Genomic DNA, 18,900 nt, shown 5'->3' with positions numbered 1-18,900 from the left:
TTGAATGGGCGGAGTTTGAGCCAATTTTAGCTCCGCCCCCACATCATGGCAAATTTTAAAACATTTAGTTAAAATTTATTTAGTCATCAAAATGGATGAGGTTTCGAATTTTTATTTGATTAGATTTTAGACAAATTTTGAGGTGAATTAGAATTAGAAAAGTCACACAAAATTAAAAAAAATTAAAATTGTAAGCTCCGCCCCCACAAAATGGATGTTTTCCGAAAAAAATTAATTTTTTTTCAAATTTTATTTGAAAAAGTCGAGTTTTTTCTGAATTTTTAAGACAAAATAAGTTTAGTTTTTCTCCAGATTAAAAAACAATTTCAACACAAATTATGAAGTTTTTGCAGATGAGAAGACTGGAACGAATTGTCAATATACAGAGACAGTGGTGTCGGCTGGGTAAGAAATTACCGGAAAATTCTGAAAAATTAAGATTTTATTAATTTTGTGCTGCTGAAAATTCAAAAAATTTGCAATTTCAGAGCAAAAAATGTGATAAAACTACGAAAACTTAAGATTTCCCCAAAAAAAAATCATAAAAATTGAAATTTAGTTAATTCCCATCTTTTCGAAAAAAACAAATTTTTTTTACTAAAATATAAAATTTCAATTTTCCAGTCAAATTTCTTCGGAAACCCCGAATTTTCCTAATTTTTTTTGCAGTATCCTCAACTCCGGCAGCAATCTCTACAATATCGAAAAATGCAGTGAAAAATGGAGTAAAAAAGAAAGAAGAGGAAAAAGATTGGAAATCGGAATTATTGAAAATTCTCGAAGTTGAGCATAAACAAAAGAAACGTGGCATTTGGCGGCAACGAGTAAAACAAATTGCATTGGCAGATATTGTTAGATTTACTTTAAGAGATGATTTACAATCATTGGTTAGGTTAACTGAGAATCAGTTAAGAAGTCGGGCTACTCAGGAGGTACGAATTTTTGGAAAAAAATGAGAAAAAACTAGATAAATTTTGAAAAAAATGACAAAAATCTATTCAAAAACCGCCGAAAAATCTTGAAAAAAATTGTAAAAATATTTTTTTCGAACTTTTGAAATAGATTTCTTAAAAAATCCCTAAAAATAATTTAGAAAAGTTTAGAAAAAAAACGGGAAAATCCCAAAAAAATATGGGAAAATCTTGAAGAACCTGAAAAAACCCAGAAAAACAGGGAAAAATTGAAAAAAAATTTTTTTTTTAATCTAGAAAAATCCAGAAAAAATCTGTGAAAAAACTGGAACAATTTAGAAAAATTCAGAGAATTCCACAAAAATCCTGAAAAAAATAACTAAAAAAATCGGAAAAATCTTGAAAAATTCAGGAAAAAACTGGAAAATACAAAAAAAAATACAAATCCACAAAAATCCTGAAAAAATACTAATAAAATTTTTTTAAAACAACTTTTGAATTAATAATGAAAAAAATCCAGAATTTTTTTTAACTGCAAAAAGTTTGAACAGAATAGAAAAAATTTAGAAAAAAATAGGAACAAATTGAAGTATTTATAAAAAAGGGCTAAAATGCGTAAAAAATGAAAAAATCTAGAGAAAATAGAAAAAAACCCAAAAAAAAACAAGAAATTACGACACAAACTGACCTTATTAGCTAAAAAAAACTCAAATTTGGTTGACTACAAACTACAAACTATAAAGTACAAAAGTCGAAATAATTTTTCTGCATTTTGGTGATTTTTTTTGAGAATTTTTTTCCTGAGAAATCAGAAAAAATTAAAGTAAAAAAAAATTTGCCAAAAATTCCAAAAAAAGTTTTTAAGTCGAACATTCAAGTTTTTCCTAAAAATTTTCAAATTCAGACTACAAACTACACTAAAAAAATTAAATAGAGGCCCAAAGACTACAAACTACGAATTAGAGTCAACAACTTTTGTAGTTTGTAGTGTGTGCCTAAATTTTTCAGCTAAAAAATTGGATTTTAAAATTAATTAAAAAATATTTCTAGATTTTACAAAAAATTGCTATCAATTTTTTTTTTGGTAAATTTTCAAATTTCAAAATTTTAAAGAAATTGGGCAAAAGACATAAAAAATTTGTTGAAAATATTGAAAAAAAATGGCGAATTTCCAGATTGTGCCAATTTGCTTGCTGGTGCTCAACAAGAAATTCGAGAAAATCCTCCGAAAAACTGATTCCATTGAATCCACGTCATCTCTAAGCCTATTCATCGGAATATCAGAACTATGGAAATCAATTAAAAGAAGTGAAAATAATACGACAAGCCTTGTTGCAATACTATTATTAAGTAACATTAGAAAATGGAAAGATCAACGGAAATTCGATGCGAAAAGTTGGAAAACAATTGAGGATTTATTTGATGAAATGCAACGAAAAATGGCTTTATTGGCACAAAATGTACGGATTTCCGACCAACAATTGGAGGTTTTTATTGGAACGGAAGATTTGAAGAGTATCCAGAAGGAAGTTGATCAAATACGGAAATTTTATATTCCATTGGGAAGAAATTTGTTGGAGAAAATGCGGTATTTAGAGGATTTGGAGCTTGTTGCACCGCTTCAAGGCAATTGTTCTAGTGAAGAATATCGAATGAATCCGTTTCAAGTTGATGGAATTGAGAAATCGAATTATAAACGATTATTTGAAGATCATTTAAATGTAGAGTCTTCTATGTGGATACACGTCAAAAATACTGTTGGAGAAGCAGCTGAGAATAATAATGCAGTTTCTGGAGAAGATTTGATTTCCGAGTGGGATTGGAAACGACGGATTCGCGATGGATTAAGGAAGATTGATCCGAATGATACACATCCGATTGGTGAGGGATTGAACACTACAAACTACACACTACAAACTACATTTAATAAACAAGTATCATATTAAAACGCTTATCTATAATCGAGATGAGCTAGTATTAAAAATTCCAATTTTTCAAATTCAGTGTCAAAAATGGTTATATATCAGAGGTGGGCGGATATTTTTTCGGATATTTTCTAATAATGAATTTATCAATAAGTATTGATGTAGTTATTCTGGAAGAAATGTATCCGAACAAAAGAGTAACTATTAAGCAACATTTTAATATGATAAAACCTAGAAAAATTCTACAAGTTTTCCTTACCGAGACCTTAAAACTTATTAGCCGAGCAACATCGGATATTACGGATATCGGATAATGGACTTGCATATCGTTTATACAGAAAACTTGTAGAATTTTTCTAGGTTTTATCATATTAAAATGTTGTTTAATAGTTACTCTTTTGTTCGGATACATTTCTTCCAGAATAACTACATCAATACTTATTGATAAATTCATTATTAAAAAATATCCACCCACCTCTGTTATATATACGTATATATATACGTCGTAATTAATTCATGCTGTGAAATGGATGTCAATATAAACAAGTAGCAAGAATTTATAATAGCCATTATTTATTTGTCTACCGAAAGTTGATAAACTCATACATTATAGCTTTTATTAGGCTATAACATTCAAATGCATATACAAAGTTTGAATCACGATTAAATTTTTATACATTCTATTACGTATAAACTATAATACAAAATACACATACTGAAGTTATTCTAATATTGGAAACGTTATTTATAAATCTATACCATGTACGATCTAGTATTATTAAAATTGTTTAGTTATTCGAATTCATAGTAGCCGGGCACTACAAACTAAATTAATAATTAATTCAGAGTATGAATGGGTGCTATTATACTCGAATAACAAGCATTCTAGAATTTCTTATAATTTTTGTCAAAAAGTTATATAGCCAACTTGAACTTCTATATTAGGTCTCCAAATAAGTTCCTGGTCAAAAATCATAACTTCTTTCGCCTTTTATCGATTTTTTTTGAAGCTGTGGGAATTTATGTTATCAACTATGATCTTTTATTTTGATATGATCACAAAAATTTTTGACCACTCGGAGTGCCCTAACTCGAAGCCAATTTTTTCAAGCATTTTTCTGATCTCGCTTCTTTGCAGCTTTGAATTGAGGTTTATGTGCGGACTTTGCTTTGTTTAAAATACATTGTAAGAAAACAAAAAAAGTTTGGAAAAAAATTCGTACAAAAATTTTTTTTTGGTCTGTGGTCAAAAATGTTTTTTTTTTCCGAAAATTCTTGATTTTTCATACAAAAATGATGTAGTCATGTGTGAACTATTTTTACAAATACAAAACATTTTAACTAAGTTCGTCACACTCAAATGATAATAGAAAACATAATTTTTTCGAAGAATTTTTGAGTATTTCTCGAGATCCAAATTTCAAACTCAAATGTTTTGTATGTGTAAGAATAGTTTACACATGGTTACATCATTTTTATACTAAAAATCAAAAACTTTCGAAAAAAATTTTTTTTGAAGTTTTTTGACGACCGACCAAAAAAAATTTTTTTGGACGGATTTTTTTCCAAACTTTTGTTGATTTCTTACGATGTTTTCTAAACAAAGTAAAATCCGCACACAAACCTTAGTTCAAAGCTGCAAAGAAGCGAGATCAGAAAAATGCCTGAAAAAAATGGCTCCGAGTTAGGGCACTTCGGACGGTCAAAAAATTTTGTGACCATTTCAAAATGAAAGGTCATAGTTGATAACATAAATTCCCAAAGCTTCATAAAAAATCTATAAAAGGCAAAAAAAGTTATGATTTTTGACCCGGAACTTATTTGGAGACCTAATACAACATTAGCTAAACGTTTTAGCGAAAATGTTGAACCTGGTTGAATAATAGAAAATTGCTACTAAATTTCAATATTGTTGAGTTTTCGTTATTAGGAATAGACTCACTCTCTAATATTTGACTAGTTCAGTATCAACATGTCTGGAACTCCTTCCTCGTGAAAAACTCGTGGAAACTCTACATTTCTCTGCATTATCCGCATGCTCACAAGGACAAAATCTAATTGGAGCATCTCAATTTCAATTTGATGTACTTGAACCAATACTTAAAGAATTGGGAAATGCATTCAAAAAAGAAATGGGTTACGATGAGAATGAGGTTCGTTTTGATTGCACCCACACAAAATAGACGTTTTTTGAACTTAATTTGAACAAAAAAACATATTTTGGACTAAATTACAAATTTTTGACAAAAAGTTTATGGATATATCTTCTTTTTTTCATCTAAATCAAGGTTTAGGCTTAGAAAAAATTGAAAAAATTACGATTTTAAAGCTCCGCCCACAAAATTGATTCTTTTTTAATCCTATTTTGGACTAAATTACAAATTTCTGTGAAAAAATCCTAAAATAAGCTCCGCCCACAAAATGGATGGTTAAAAAATTTTTTTAGAATTTCATCAAGACTTCTGTCTTCAAAAAAAAAAAAATACAAAAACAGATTTTTTCAAAATTTTGTGAAAAAAATACAAAGTTATCAAACAAATTCCCAAAATTTCCTAAATAGGCTCATATTTTTTTAGCCATCCATTTTGTGGGCGGAGCTTAATTCAAAATTTTTTGAGAAAAATATTTTGATATTTCAAGACATTTTGGCAGAAATGTCAATTTCAGTTCAAAATATGATTTTTTTTTAAATTTTTGTTTAAAAACGTCCATTTTGTGGGCGGAGCTTATTTTAGGATTTTTTCACAGAAATTTGTAATTTAGTCCAAAATATGATTTTTTAAAAATTTTTGTTTAAAAAACAAAATGGCTTGAAACTTGAACTTAATTTTGAATAAAAATTGAAAATCGGGGGTAAATTTAAACCTTTTTTGCCCAATAAATACAAAAGTTATCGAATCCAACAATCAAAATTCAAAAAAAGTTTGGCTCCGCGCCCACAATATTTGGAAGCAAGAAAAAACTAAATTTGAATGCGCGCGCAGAAGGTGTTTAACAGAGCGCGTTTGCTTTTCGAGCCTTTCGGGCGCATTAATTTGAAGTCTGTACAAAATGGCTTCTAATTCTGTGTGAAATTCCTCTAATTTTCAGATCTGGAAACGCGTATTCGCCACGTATATCGATTATTTCTCGGATTCGGAAATTTCGCGTCAAAATACACACAGAGAATGGTGGAATAAATCGTGTAAAACGCAAGGAATCACTTCAGATTTTCAATTTGAAATGGGAAATATGGATTCAGAGACACGAAATGAAGTGTGCAATGTTCTGATTAATGTCATTTTTGATAGTTGTCTATTTCCGTACGAATCGAAAGATTCGAAAGGTTTGTTTTTTTTGTCGAAAAACGGCGGGAAAACTGTTGCTTTTTCCAATTTTTCGAGGCAAAAATCGGATTCCCCGTCACTTTTTACCCCCCGGGAATTTAATTTTCAAAGCTAGGTCATCAAATATACGAAAAATGTGAATTTTCTCGTAGTATAATAGGTGTTTGCGTACTTTTGGGGCTACAGTAACCCCCAAATGTTTTAAAAATTGAGATGAACAGCAGAAGCTTTTATAGTTTGTAGTTGAATATCGAGAAAAATTGAAAGTTTTTGAGAAAAATTCCGAGAAATTCTTAAAAAATCGAAAAAATCTTAAAATTAAAAAATTCTGAAAATTCTTAAAAAATTGAACATTTTTGAGCAAAAATTTCGAAAAAGTCGGAAATTTTTGGAAAAGATTTTTAAATTTTAAAAATTTCTGAAAGAAATATAAAAATTCCAATATTTCTCAACAGTTTTGAATAAATTCCAAAAAAAAAAAATGCGAAAAAAAATCCAAAAATTCTGAACAATTTTTTTTTAATTCTGAAAATTAAAAAATTCTAAAAAAGTTCGAGAAAATTGAACAGTTTTGAACAAATTAGAGAATAATTTTGGAAATTTTGGAAAAAATCGGAAATTTTTAAATAAAATTCGAAAAAAATAAAACATTTCTGAAAAAAATGTTTAAAAATCCAAAAAATTGAAAAAAAATTCTTCTAAAACAGTTCGAAACCGAAACGTAAATTTTGGAAAAAATTGGAAAAAAATTTAGAAAGAACCGAACAAATTTGAAATTTTTTGAAAAAAATCCAAAAAAATTAGGAAAAAATTGACTTTTTTTTTTAGAAATTTTTAAATGTTCGGATTTTTTTTCGGGATTCTGAAAAAACTTATGAGACAAATATTATTACAGTGACGTGGCAACGTGCCTTCTCATACCGTTCAATATCAATAGAAGAAGAATCAAAAGTCTCGACAGACGGACGTCTATCACTATCAAGAATGTTATCGATAAATTCGAAATTAATGGGATTATTCGACAAAAATCCATTCAATTTCATCGTTTTCTCCACTTCAAACCTCCCAATGATCGTTCCACCACGTCCATGGATTGATAGAGGTACGGGCGGTCCATTGTATACTACTTCACAGCACGAGATTATCCGGAAAATGATGGAATTCCGGGCGGTACGGTTGAATGAAGAGATGAGAGCAAGAATTACGAGTCAAGCACAAGCACGGCCGGTTTTTGATGCACTTAATCAACTGGGATCGACGCCTTGGGTTATTAATGAACCAATGCTGGATGTGCTGAAAGATGTATTCGGTAGATCTGGAAACTCGGAATCTAGAGGTCTTTTGGAGAAGTTGGAGATTCCTATGAGACATGATACTTTTGATATTCCGGATTTTGGCAGAGAATTTGGAATTGGAATCAAAAAAGAGGATGTAGATGTTGAAAAGTTTCGAAGTTATGCGAAAAAGAAGGCCGAGGCGATTAAAATGAGGTAGAAATGTAGAAATATGGGAATTTTTATTGTTAAAAGCAATAGTTGCATTAAAAAGGATACATACTGCATAGTTTTGTGAATTTCAATAGTTTGTAGTCAGATTATTGTACTAAAAAAATTAAAGATTTATGTCCTTTTTAGGCAAAATTCAATTATATTTGCATATAATTGAAATCGAGGCCAAATCATATTTAAAAAATTAAATTTGAAGTACGCGGTAAATTTGCATTTAATGGAATTTAAAATATACATTTTTGAATATCGAGCAAATTTTTTTTTGTTGAAAAATCTAAAAACTTCGAGTCTCGCGGATATCAGATATCAGCGTATAAATACGACTTGTTAATGCAGTGAGACCACACTACAAACTACATATCATAATATAGTATTGACTCAAAATTCCACACGCACATTGCAAAGAATTGCATAGCACATGTATATGTAGTATTGCAATAAAAATTACCGATTGAAAACACGTATTACATGTGCTCTACTAATAGGGAAATTGCACGTATCCTAGATTTAAAATTTTAGTTCTTACATCGAAACATATCTGTGTATACACTATAAACTACATATCCTTATATGTTTGATAGTTTCTTATTGAATTCTACGTACGTGTATTACATAGCATAGTAATTCACAAAAAATTACCGATTAAAATAAGGTAGTATTGCATTTAATTGAATTGAATCAATCGCCAATAAATTTGATTCATTTTATATCGGTAATTTTTTTAATTTTTTGTGCTATACTACGTACTATACAAAAATATCAGAGTACAACACTATAAACTACATATTCTTATATGGTTTTCAGTTTCTATGCGTATTTTACGTGCATAGTATAATAGTATTTCACTGAAAATTACCGATAATAATTGTAATAAATTTGATTCATTTTATATCGGTAATTTTTAGTGCAATACCATACAACACGTGTATGTAGAATTCAATAAGAAAATTTAAAAAAATATAAGAATGTGTTATGTACGTGTATATATGTTTATATATATCATTTGATGCATTATTAATAGGGTATGTACGGTATTCTAAAGTCAAAAAAAAATTCTAATATCTAATAGTAAGCATATATAAAACTACCAGCCCCTGACCGCGCCTACGGCGCGGCCAACGACTGGCGAAATTTAGTGTTCGACACATAAAACACCATTTAATCTTTTAAACATGTCACATGAAAACAGGTGGAAACTTTTACTTTTTCAAACATTCTGGAAGATAAAAAATATCACAGAAGCTTCCCCCTCTCTAAATCTCGAGCCAATACCTCTTCAAAAGCACAAAGTCAATTTTTCCTGAACTACAGTTACCCTACAGCAAATCCACAATACCCCTAGAGTACCTTGACATTATCCTCCACCAACTTCCAAGCCAATACCTCTTAAAATGTTTAAAATTCAATTTTTCCTAAACTACAGTAACCCTACAGTAATCCCACAGTACCCTTACAGTACCACTACAGTACCTTGACATTTTAAATTGACATGACACATTTAAATTAAATTTTGAACTCCCGCCAAAATGGTTTCAAAAAATTAAAATTTGAATTCCCGCCAAAATATTTTCAAAAAATTCAAATTTGAAATCCCGCCAAAATGATTTCTCAGAAAATTTGAATTTCCCGCCAATTTGTGATGACGTCACAAAAGGGGCGGGGCCTATAGGACCCCTCTTAGGTGATTGAGACTACAAACTATAGAGTTCAAAGACCAAAGATCAAAGACCAACTACATAGGGACAGAACGACACGCGCTTTATATATAGTAAATTGATATACATTATAAACTGAACATCCTTACATGTTTCTGGGTTTCTATTTGAATTCCACATGTATTATAAGTACGAGCAATTATAGCATGGTATTTTGCACACTATACTATACTTTAATATCGCTCATGCGCATAGTTTTATATATATTATAACATGCAATACTAATAGGGAATGTACAGTATTCTAGTATCGATATGGGAATTCCAAAAAATCAACAAAATTTCCTTTTTTCCAGAAACGAGAGCAATTCACTATGGTGTTGGATGCAATATCGTGTCGTCCTCGCCGATCACTTCCGTGGCCAAACCCTCTTCTTCCCCCATAACATGGATTTCCGTGGACGTGTCTACCCACTCTCCCCATATTTGTCACATATGGGTGACGATGTGAATCGATGCATTTTAAAGTTCGCGAAAAGTCAGAAACTCGGAGAAAAAGGATTCGATTGGTTGAAACTTCATTGTATTAATCTAACAGGAACAATGAAACGATCAAGTGTAGCTGATAGAATGGTCGAAGCAGAACGTCTTATTCCATTAATGTTGGATTCCGCCCGCGACCCGCTTAATGGTCAGAAATGGTGGATGTCATCTGATGAACCATGGCAGACACTTGCCGCTTGTGTTGAGATCGAAAATGCTACTCGGTACGGTAGTGACGTGGCACTGTTTCCAAGTCAATTGCCAATTCATCAGGATGGAAGTTGTAATGGATTACAGCATTATGCGGCATTGGGAAGAGATAATGAGGGTGGAGTACAGGTTAATTTGACACAATCCGATACGCCGAATGATGTGTATTCTGATGTGGCACAGAGGTAACACACACAAACCAGAGGTGGACCTCAAACGATATTGCCGGAATTTAAAATTTCCGGCAAATCGGCAACTTGCCGGATTGCCGGAATTGAAAAAAAAAACGAAAAAGGAATTCAATTGAAAATTTCCGGCAAATCGGCAAATTGCCGGAATTGAAGTTTCCGGCAAATCGGCAAATTTGCCGGAATGGAAAATTTCTGCAAATCGGCAAATTTGCCGGATTGCCGGAATTGGTAAAAAAAACAAGAAAAAAATGAAAAGGAATTATATTGAAAATTTCCGGCAAATCGGCAAATTTGCCGGATTGCCGGAATTGGTAAAAAAAACAAGAAAAAAATGAAAAGGAATTGAATTGAAAATTTCCGGCGATCGACAAATTGCCAGACTATGCCGATTTGGTGAATTTTTCTGAAAATTGGAAAAAAAAACTCCGGCAAATCGGAAAATTGTGAAACTTTGCCGAAAATCGAAATTTCGGCAGGCAAAATTGGAAAAAAATTTCCGGCAAATCGGCAACTTTTCCGAAATCAAAGTTTCCGGCAAATCAGCAAACTGGCAAATTGCCGGTATTAAAAATTTCCGGCAAACGGGAAAATTTACCGGATTGCCGCCCGCTACAAACTACACGTTTCTGCCCGTTTTGAAAAAATGCCCATAAATATTCCAGAGTCGAGCAAAAACGGCAACAAGACGAACAATCGAACGGTGAGGATTGTGACGTGGCACGTAAACTTCGAGAAGCTCTTCCACAAAATGTACCGCGAAAAGTGATCAAACAGACAGTAATGACTACGGTATACGGTGTAACAATGTATGGAGCAGTACTACAGATTAAGAGACAATTGAAGGCTATGGATATACCTGGAGAAGATGTAAGGAAACGACTACAAACTACAGCTCACAACTAGCTTGTAGTTTGTAGTTTGTAGGGAACATTTGAAAAACTTTGTTTAGTCCAGGCAAGCGCGGGAATCGTCAATTTCCAAAATTTCCGAGATTGCAGTTGCCGCACGCTTCTGGTTTAGGTTCCGACTACAAACTACAGCTTACAACTAGCTGTGTAGTTTGTAGTTTGTAGAGGAGAAGTTCCCAGTAGTTTTGAACTGTCTTTGCCAAAAATACTTTTTTATTTTGGAAAATAATTGGGAAAAATGGGCATCAAGTATTTTTAGGCTAAAAAAAAGTTCAAAATTACGAAAAACTTCTCCTCGTGGAGTACACGAGCTGCGTAAATCGACACAAGGCCGTTTTATTCCAATTTTTAAGACAAAATAGTTTTTCGATGAAAAGTTTTGAAAATTTCCCCAATTTTTATACAAAATAATTCTTTTCACAAAAAAAAAATCTAAAAATTTTTTATTGAAAATTCTTAAAAATTGCAATATTTAATTTTGGAAAATCGTCCCAAAATAAAGGAAAAGAAAAAAAAAGAGCCGTCGAACCGGCAAAGTGCCGAAAATAAAAATTTCCGTCGAACCGGCAAACCGGCAAAGTGCCGAAAATAAAAATTTCCGTCGAACCGGCAAACCGGCAAAGTGCCGAAAATAAAAATTTCCATCGAAGCGGCAAACCGGCAAAGTGCCGAAAATAAAAATTTCCGTCGAACCGGCAAACCGGCAAAGTGCCGAAAATAAAAATTTCCGTCGAACCGGCAAACCGGCAAAGTGCCGAAAATAAAAATTTCCGTCGAACCGGCAAACCGGCAAAGTGCCGAAAATAAAAATTTCCGGCAAATCGGCAAACCGGCAAAGTGCCGAAAATAAAAATTTCCGTCGAACCGGCAAATTGCCGAAAATGAAAATTTCCGGCAAATCGGCAAACCGGCAAACTGCCGTAATTGAAATTTCCGGTAAATCTGAAATCTGCCGGAATTGAAAATTTCCGGCAAAAAAATGGAAAAAAAAAAACGTTTGATTTTGAACTTTTAAATACAAGAAAAACTTGTCAAAAATTAAAATTTCAGCCAGAAACTGTTTAGGCTCCTACTACAAACTACAGCTTACAACTAGTTTGTAGTTTGTAGCCTGAGAGCCTCAACCAACCAGGGCTGTTGCAAAAAAAAAATTTTCGACCAAAAAAAACAATTTTTATTGGTCGAAATTTGGACTAAAAATTGAAATTTTCAAAAAAAAAAAAACCATTTTTTTGGTTTGTTTGGTCTCAAAAAACCAAGAAAACCAAAAATTATATTTTTCCCAAAAAAAAAACTTTTCAGGCGGCAATCTTTGCCCGTTACCTTGCCCGAAAGACGTTTGCCAGTCTAAATGATGTAAGGAAAAGGAAACGACTACAAACTACAGCTCACAACTAACTTGTAGTTTGTAGTTTGTAGCCTGAGAGCCTCACCAGGGCTGTCACCAAAAAAAATTTTGGGCCAAAAAACAAAAACCAAAAAATTGAAATTTTCAACAAAAAAAAACCCCAAAAAAAAAGAATATCAATTTTTAATTTCAAACGGGACAGAACGGAAATCTTTGATCTTCTCTGTTTAATTTTTTGCTGAATCAGTGTTGTAATTTTTTTTTTGTTTTTTTTTTTTGGTCTCAAAAAACCAAAGAAAACCAAAAAAAAAAAACAAAAAAACGCAAAAAATTGAGAATTTCAAAAAAAAAAAAAACAAACCAAAAAAATTAAAATTTTCAAAAAACAACTAAAAAAGAAACAACAAAAAACCAAAAAAAAAATGAAATTTTCAAAAAAAAAAATTTTGTCTCAAAAAGCCAAGAAAACCAAAAAAGAAAAAACCAAACCCCGTACTTTTCAGGCGGCAATATTCGCCCGTTACCTCGCCCGAAAGACGTTTGCCAGTCTAAACGACGCGTTCACAAGTTCAATGGCTCTAAAAGATTGGTTCCGACTGATTGCAAAAGGATCAAGTGATTTAATGAAGACAGTTGAATGGATTACACCCCTTGGACTACCAGTTGTACAACCATATTGCAAACTTGTCGAACGAAAGGGAAAATTGATTCTGGCACCTGTTCCGATGAAACAAGTCGACGCTTTTCCGCCGAATTTTGTGCATTCTCTGGATTCTACACATATGATGCTCACCTCGTTGAATTGTGCACAGAGGTGAGTGTTTGTAGTTTGTAGTGGGACTACAAACTACAAACTACAAACTACAAGCATTCTAATGTTTGTAGTTTGTAGTCTATCTAGTTTAGGCTATAAACTACAAACTACAATATGTCTATAATTTAAACGTATTGCATCTTATGCAATGCGTGCATACATTTTCTTGTAGTTCTTAGACAGTAATATACATTTTGGAGTTTGTAGTTCGTAGTGTATAGTTTGTAGTTTGTAGTTTGTAGTTTTTAGACTGTAGTTTGTAGTTTGTAGTCTCTAAGCCTCACCCAACCGTTTTTTTTTCAGAGGAATCACATTTGCCGCAGTTCACGATTGTTTCTGGACGCACGCCAATTCGGTAGATCAAATGAATGAAATTTGCCGCCAACAATTCGTTTCTCTGCATTCTCAGCCAATCGTTGAGCAGTACGTTTATGTTTTAAAAATTTTGATTTTTTTTTCGAAAATTTTGAAAAAAAAGTAAAATTTCCGTAAAATAATTATATTTATTCCAGATGCTCGGAATGGTTCAAAAAGACGTACTTGACACCGAAAATGGCGAAAATTCTGCCGGAAAAGGATTTCCAGAAATATTCGGAAATTTTCACGGCCAACATTGAACACGGAGATTTGGATATCGAGAAAGTCAAGGATTCTGTTTATTTTTTTAGTTAGAAGTGTTTTTTTTGTTGATTTTTTACTTGTTACTTCATAAATTTTTGTTTTAATGTGATTGAAAATTGATTCAAAAGAGAGCGCTGGAATCAGAAAATGAATACTTTCACAAAATACTTTTTACTTAAAAAAGGACATTTTTTTTAAGGGATTTTAAGTGAATTTTAAGTCCTCTAACATTAAAATGAACCATTTTAGAGCAATTTCAAAAATGTGATTTTTTGCCACTTTTTTGTCATTTTTGCCACTTTCTAATAATTTTCGATGGGTTAAACCTAGTTTTTCTGAATTTTGCATATATGAATTACCCGTTTTCCATAAATTTAGGCAACTTTTTATTTTTGCCCATTTTGATTTTTTGCCCATCTAATAATGACTGTCCTTTTTTTGGGCAAAAAAAAATTGTTCTGAAAATGTTCAAAAGCTATAAGATAAACATTTTTATTCAATAATTTATATCATTCATGGGCACCGATTTTGATCTAAAACCTCTATTTCCACAATCACAATACTGTCTCGATCACGACAAATATCTTCCCGTTGAGCAAAAGAAGAAGCGGCTTTGTCTTTTTGAAGAGCTTCCTTCTCGTAAAACTTCTCCCTCTGCTCCACGAACGAGGCTTCATTACCGTCGAATTGGGTGGAAATCGTCGGCGGCGTGTTCTTCTGGAATTTTGCTGGAGAAGTATGTCAAAGCGAATCCAACCAGAATTCCTGAGAATGTGACAAAGCCTGCAAATTGAGTCAGATTGAGTATGTCGTACTCGGCAAGTAGCGTCAACTTCCCCGTGCACTTCGTCCGATAGCTGGCAAAGTGCTTGAGAAAGCTGGGGCGGAATAAAAAATATCATCTTACTATTGTCTAGTCAAGTGATTTTAAGGAACTTCAGGTGGCAGAAGAAGAGTGCCACGAACACATGAACAAAAATTATGATTCTGAGCCAGACGACGATAATGGTTTGATCAATTTTTGATCATTTCGATGAAGTTGAAGCTGAAAAACATCTACAATTCTAGAAATTATGAGGTTCCATCGTTTTGCGGAGCGATAGCTCCTAAAAACGGCCCACCCAAAACCCGTAAATCCCAGATAACAACAGTACAGGTATGTGCTAAATAATCGTTTATCTCCGTGTGCTGGTTAGTCAACCAGCACACAAATCACACAGAAACGGGCCAAAATAAAGGGGACGGAGCAAAAATAAAAGCACAACCAAACGGCGACGAAATTTAGGACCACACTGACGAATTCTCCTGGGCGGCGTGCATCGAGCCGGTTAGATGTGCAGGTGGCGCACGACGTGGGGGTCTGATGTGCAGGTGGAGTACGGTAGTTGCCGGCGGTTCAAATTTGATCATTTTTGAAAATATAAGATTAAAAACTGTTTCAAATCTGGTTATTAGCTCAACTTTGTTATGTTTCCCAGACTTATGTAACGATTGGAATCTTCATTTTAACTAATTTCTCACATTTTTCGACTTTGAAGCTCAGCGAGAAGCTCACAAGTAACTTATGAGCTTGAGCTTACATTATCTCATAAAATACGCATTCAGAAATATTTCTGTCAATTTTTAACTGATTCCGTTTGCAAATAGCCCTTTTGCAGCATTTTCAGTGCTGAGCCTTTGGCCTGTTCTCAGTATGATTATTGATTATGAGCTCATATCTAAGCTATAACTCGATTAATCTTTTCGAAAATAGTCACAGAATGAAGCCCACTTTTTTTTACTACAAGTACCATAAACGTTGCTTGCACGAAAAATTTGTGCAATAGCCTACAGGTTAGCGAAGTTTGCGATGGGCTATTCAGTGCAAAAAAATCTTTGAAATGCACTGTGAATTGAGAATATGAATTCAGCCAACTGTATATCTAGATTTCTCAAAGGCATTTGATAAAGTAACGCATGACATCCTTCTAGATAAGTTGACTTCAATTAAAATCAACAAGCATTGTTGTTGTTGTGCAACAACCGGCGCTAGCGCCGTTCTTAGACGCTGGCCGTCTGTGCTCTACCACCTGGGCAGGATGGTTAATAGGCCAGCCTGAGCGCGTGGACGGCCTCTTTTGGGGACGTTCACAATTTTTCTCTTATGTCGGGCTTCGATCTACCACAGGTAAGGTATCATCATCACCACAGCTGCGTGTTCCGGCGGGAATTCCTTTGATTCTCGCGTCGTACTTTGGGATAAGGGGTGAGTGTCCACGGGGTGAGTGTCCACATCTCAGTCTTGCCAACTAGGTTCTGGTACTTTTCGGGAGGCTTTGCTTTTCTGCATTGTGAGGATGGATAATACCGAGGATTCTGTTTGGGGGACCGATTTCAGGAATTCACGAACGAATTTGGTGTGATTTGCTTTTTGGGGTTCCGCTTTCGTTCCCCTGAGAGCTTTTAGGTTATTTTTGGTTGCCTCCGGTAAATTTAGAGGAAGTTCCATCGGTTTGTTCGTTCTCCTTTCAGTATTTCTTCTTTCCTCCAGATCTCGGTTTGAGTTTCAGCGTAGATGTGTTCGATCGGTGTGTCGGCTGTTAAGCTGCAGCAGATTCTTAGTGTGTTTCGATCCGCGACTTCCAGTTTGGATAGGTTAGTTTCAGAGAGTAGTTGTGCCCGAGCAGGTGCTCCATAGATCGCAACGGGCTTCACAAGAGCCTTTGCCGTGGTGACCAGTAGATCTTTCGAGCATCCCCATTTAGTACCTGAGAGTGCTTAGAGTATGTTCGTGGATGCTATTATCTTCTTCCTGATAGCATCCACGTATCTTTGGATCCACACATGGTGTTGAGATGAACACCAAGTAGACGCACTTGGTTTGTTGTTGGGACAACAGCATTATTCCATTTCACCGAGATCATCAGTTTGAACTCTTTCGTGTCACACGTAAAGAGGGCGGCCGTTGATTTTTCGGCCGAAATCGACATCTTTCTCTCAGTGAAGAAGTCGTGGAGTAGGTCCAGATGCTCCTCACGGGGAGGCAAACCCTACGTACATACACTAATTTCTACAGTAGTCACATTTTTAAATTGGATTTATCTCGAAAACGGCTCAGTTTTTAAAAAATGATGCATATGAAAAATGTTCTACAGAAAATGCTCTATGTAATGACAGGAGAAATTTTAATTCTCGCAGTTTTTCCCAATTTTCCAATTTTTATCAGTTCATGGTAAACCCTTTTTACTAAACTCATGCCGTCGTAGATAGTTGGACAAGTCCACAGAATCTACAATGTAACAATCACTGTAAAGTAATAAGAATAAACCCAAAATTTGAACTGTTTTTTTTAAATACTGGAGATATTTTAATTCTCACAGTTTCATTTTTCCCATAATTTTAATTTCTTTTTTGTTCAATTTCCAAACTGTTCAAATTCTAGGAAACATTTCCTTACTAGAACACTCTTGGCCATTTACGCTGCCGAACGTATCATAAGAGAATACAGAACATGCACGAGCAAAAAAAAATCCGACTTAGAATATGAACAGACGCAAAAGTATCAGAATCATTTTAATTTCTGAAGTTTTTTTTTATTAAATCTTCAAATTCTAGGAAGCATTCAGCTCATCAAAGGTAGAACTGACTACACAGACAAATTCCTTTTGCTCAATGGGCCGTCGTCGATGCCACCCATCTGGACCTGTGCTGGAGTATCCAATAAATCTGAAATTGAAAAATATTATTTATATTTGATTTTAAAAGCAAAAACGAAAGACGCATAGCAGAAAAAAAATCAATCAATATTTTGAAAAATGCTCAGAAAATTTTACCATTTCACTAGGCCCTAAAGAAAAAATTGAAAATTGCTATTTTTTTTAACTACAGTAATCCTAATCCTACAAAATTCCTACAGTACTATTACGGGAACACAACAAACAACTTATGTTTTGCAGTGCGTTCAGTGGTATTTTCTATAAGTTAAACTAACAGAACGGCGGTGACTCTATAAGGATTTATTGACGAAGATCTAGTAGACTACACAAAAGAACGGAGAACAAAAGTGAGTAAAAGTTAATACTGATTCGATGAGCATCTCCTGTTGGGCGGTGTTGTACACGTGTCTTGTGGTCGTCGGTGTAGACGTGGAAAGGTCACCACGTGGCTGCTCGCGTCCGTCATCCTTTTGTGCATGCGGTAGTGGTTCACGTGTTTAATGGATTGACGTCCTTGTTCTTGGTTGCATGATGTAGTTCTCAGAGCAATGTGGATGTGGATCGTTCGTAGTAGTGATCTTCGCCAGTAGAGTTCAATTACAGTAATACTTATGCAATAATTATAGAATAATTATTAAGTCGTGAATAATGGAGATCCTGCTCCATGCTATTCGCGACACAGTTTGGCTCAAATAAACCAAGTTGAAAATGGGTCCTCGGACACAGGACACTGAGACTTTTCGATCAAAACGGAGCAGGTTCGGCCGAGTTATGACGCTATGAAACTGCCTAGGACATGTAGTTTTGAAATACCATTTAATTGAGGCTCTTACTGCAAACTGTACACGGTTGCCAGCCCTACTCTCTACTCGTCAAAGAGTTTTTAGAATTTCCTATACCAACCACGGCATAACAGGTGGTATGTTTTTATTAGAACAAAGACCATCGTATATGAATTACCCGTTTTGAACAAATTTAGTCAACTTTTTATTTTTGCCCATTTTTTTTCAGCCATCTAATGAATGTTCTTTTTTTGGGCAAAAAAAAAGAATTTTTCTAAACATGATCAAAACTACTATATTTTGAAAAAAGGCATATTTTTAGTGTTTGGATTTTTTAGTAATCCTAAATCAATTTTGAGTCCTCTAGCTGCAAAATTAACCATTTTAGAGGAGTTTCAAAAATGAGTTTTTTCCATAAATTTGCCATTTTTGGCACTTTCTACTAATGTTCGATGGGTTAAACC

At 33.6% G+C, this 18,900-nt stretch overlaps 1 protein-coding gene across 3 annotated transcripts; it reads left to right on the top strand.

The window, feature by feature from the left end:
* Positions 1 to 344: 344 nt before the first annotated feature.
* rpom-1 (DNA-directed RNA polymerase) lies at positions 345 to 14,168 on the top strand (the record flags this gene model as incomplete). 3 transcript variants are annotated; one of them, NM_001129060.3, is made up of 12 exons in its annotated part: positions 354 to 405; positions 670 to 932; positions 2,087 to 2,792; positions 4,802 to 4,989; positions 5,927 to 6,161; positions 7,058 to 7,652; positions 9,681 to 10,262; positions 10,931 to 11,135; positions 12,479 to 12,532; positions 13,028 to 13,338; positions 13,642 to 13,761; positions 13,851 to 14,010. In NM_001129060.3, 12 exons carry the CDS (start codon positions 354 to 356, stop codon positions 14,008 to 14,010), a joined length of 3,471 nt encoding a protein of 1,156 aa, NP_001122532.1. The 3 variants fall into 3 exon arrangements, with proteins under 3 accessions (NP_001122531.1, NP_001122532.1, NP_001427143.1); NM_001129059.4 differs by lacking the exon at positions 12,479 to 12,532 and having other exon boundaries at positions 345 to 405; positions 13,851 to 14,168; NM_001440234.1 differs by lacking the exons at positions 354 to 405; positions 670 to 932; positions 2,087 to 2,792; positions 4,802 to 4,989; positions 12,479 to 12,532 and having other exon boundaries at positions 6,059 to 6,161.
* Between the last annotated feature and the right edge of the window lie 4,732 nt (positions 14,169 to 18,900).

The sequence above is a fragment of the Caenorhabditis elegans genome, chromosome I, assembly GCF_000002985.6.
Source record: "Caenorhabditis elegans chromosome I".
In the NCBI taxonomy this organism is placed as follows: Eukaryota; Metazoa; Nematoda; class Chromadorea; order Rhabditida; family Rhabditidae; genus Caenorhabditis; species Caenorhabditis elegans.
The sequence above is the reverse complement of the archived record's forward strand: the minus strand, read 5'-3'. Positions and strand labels throughout refer to the sequence as shown.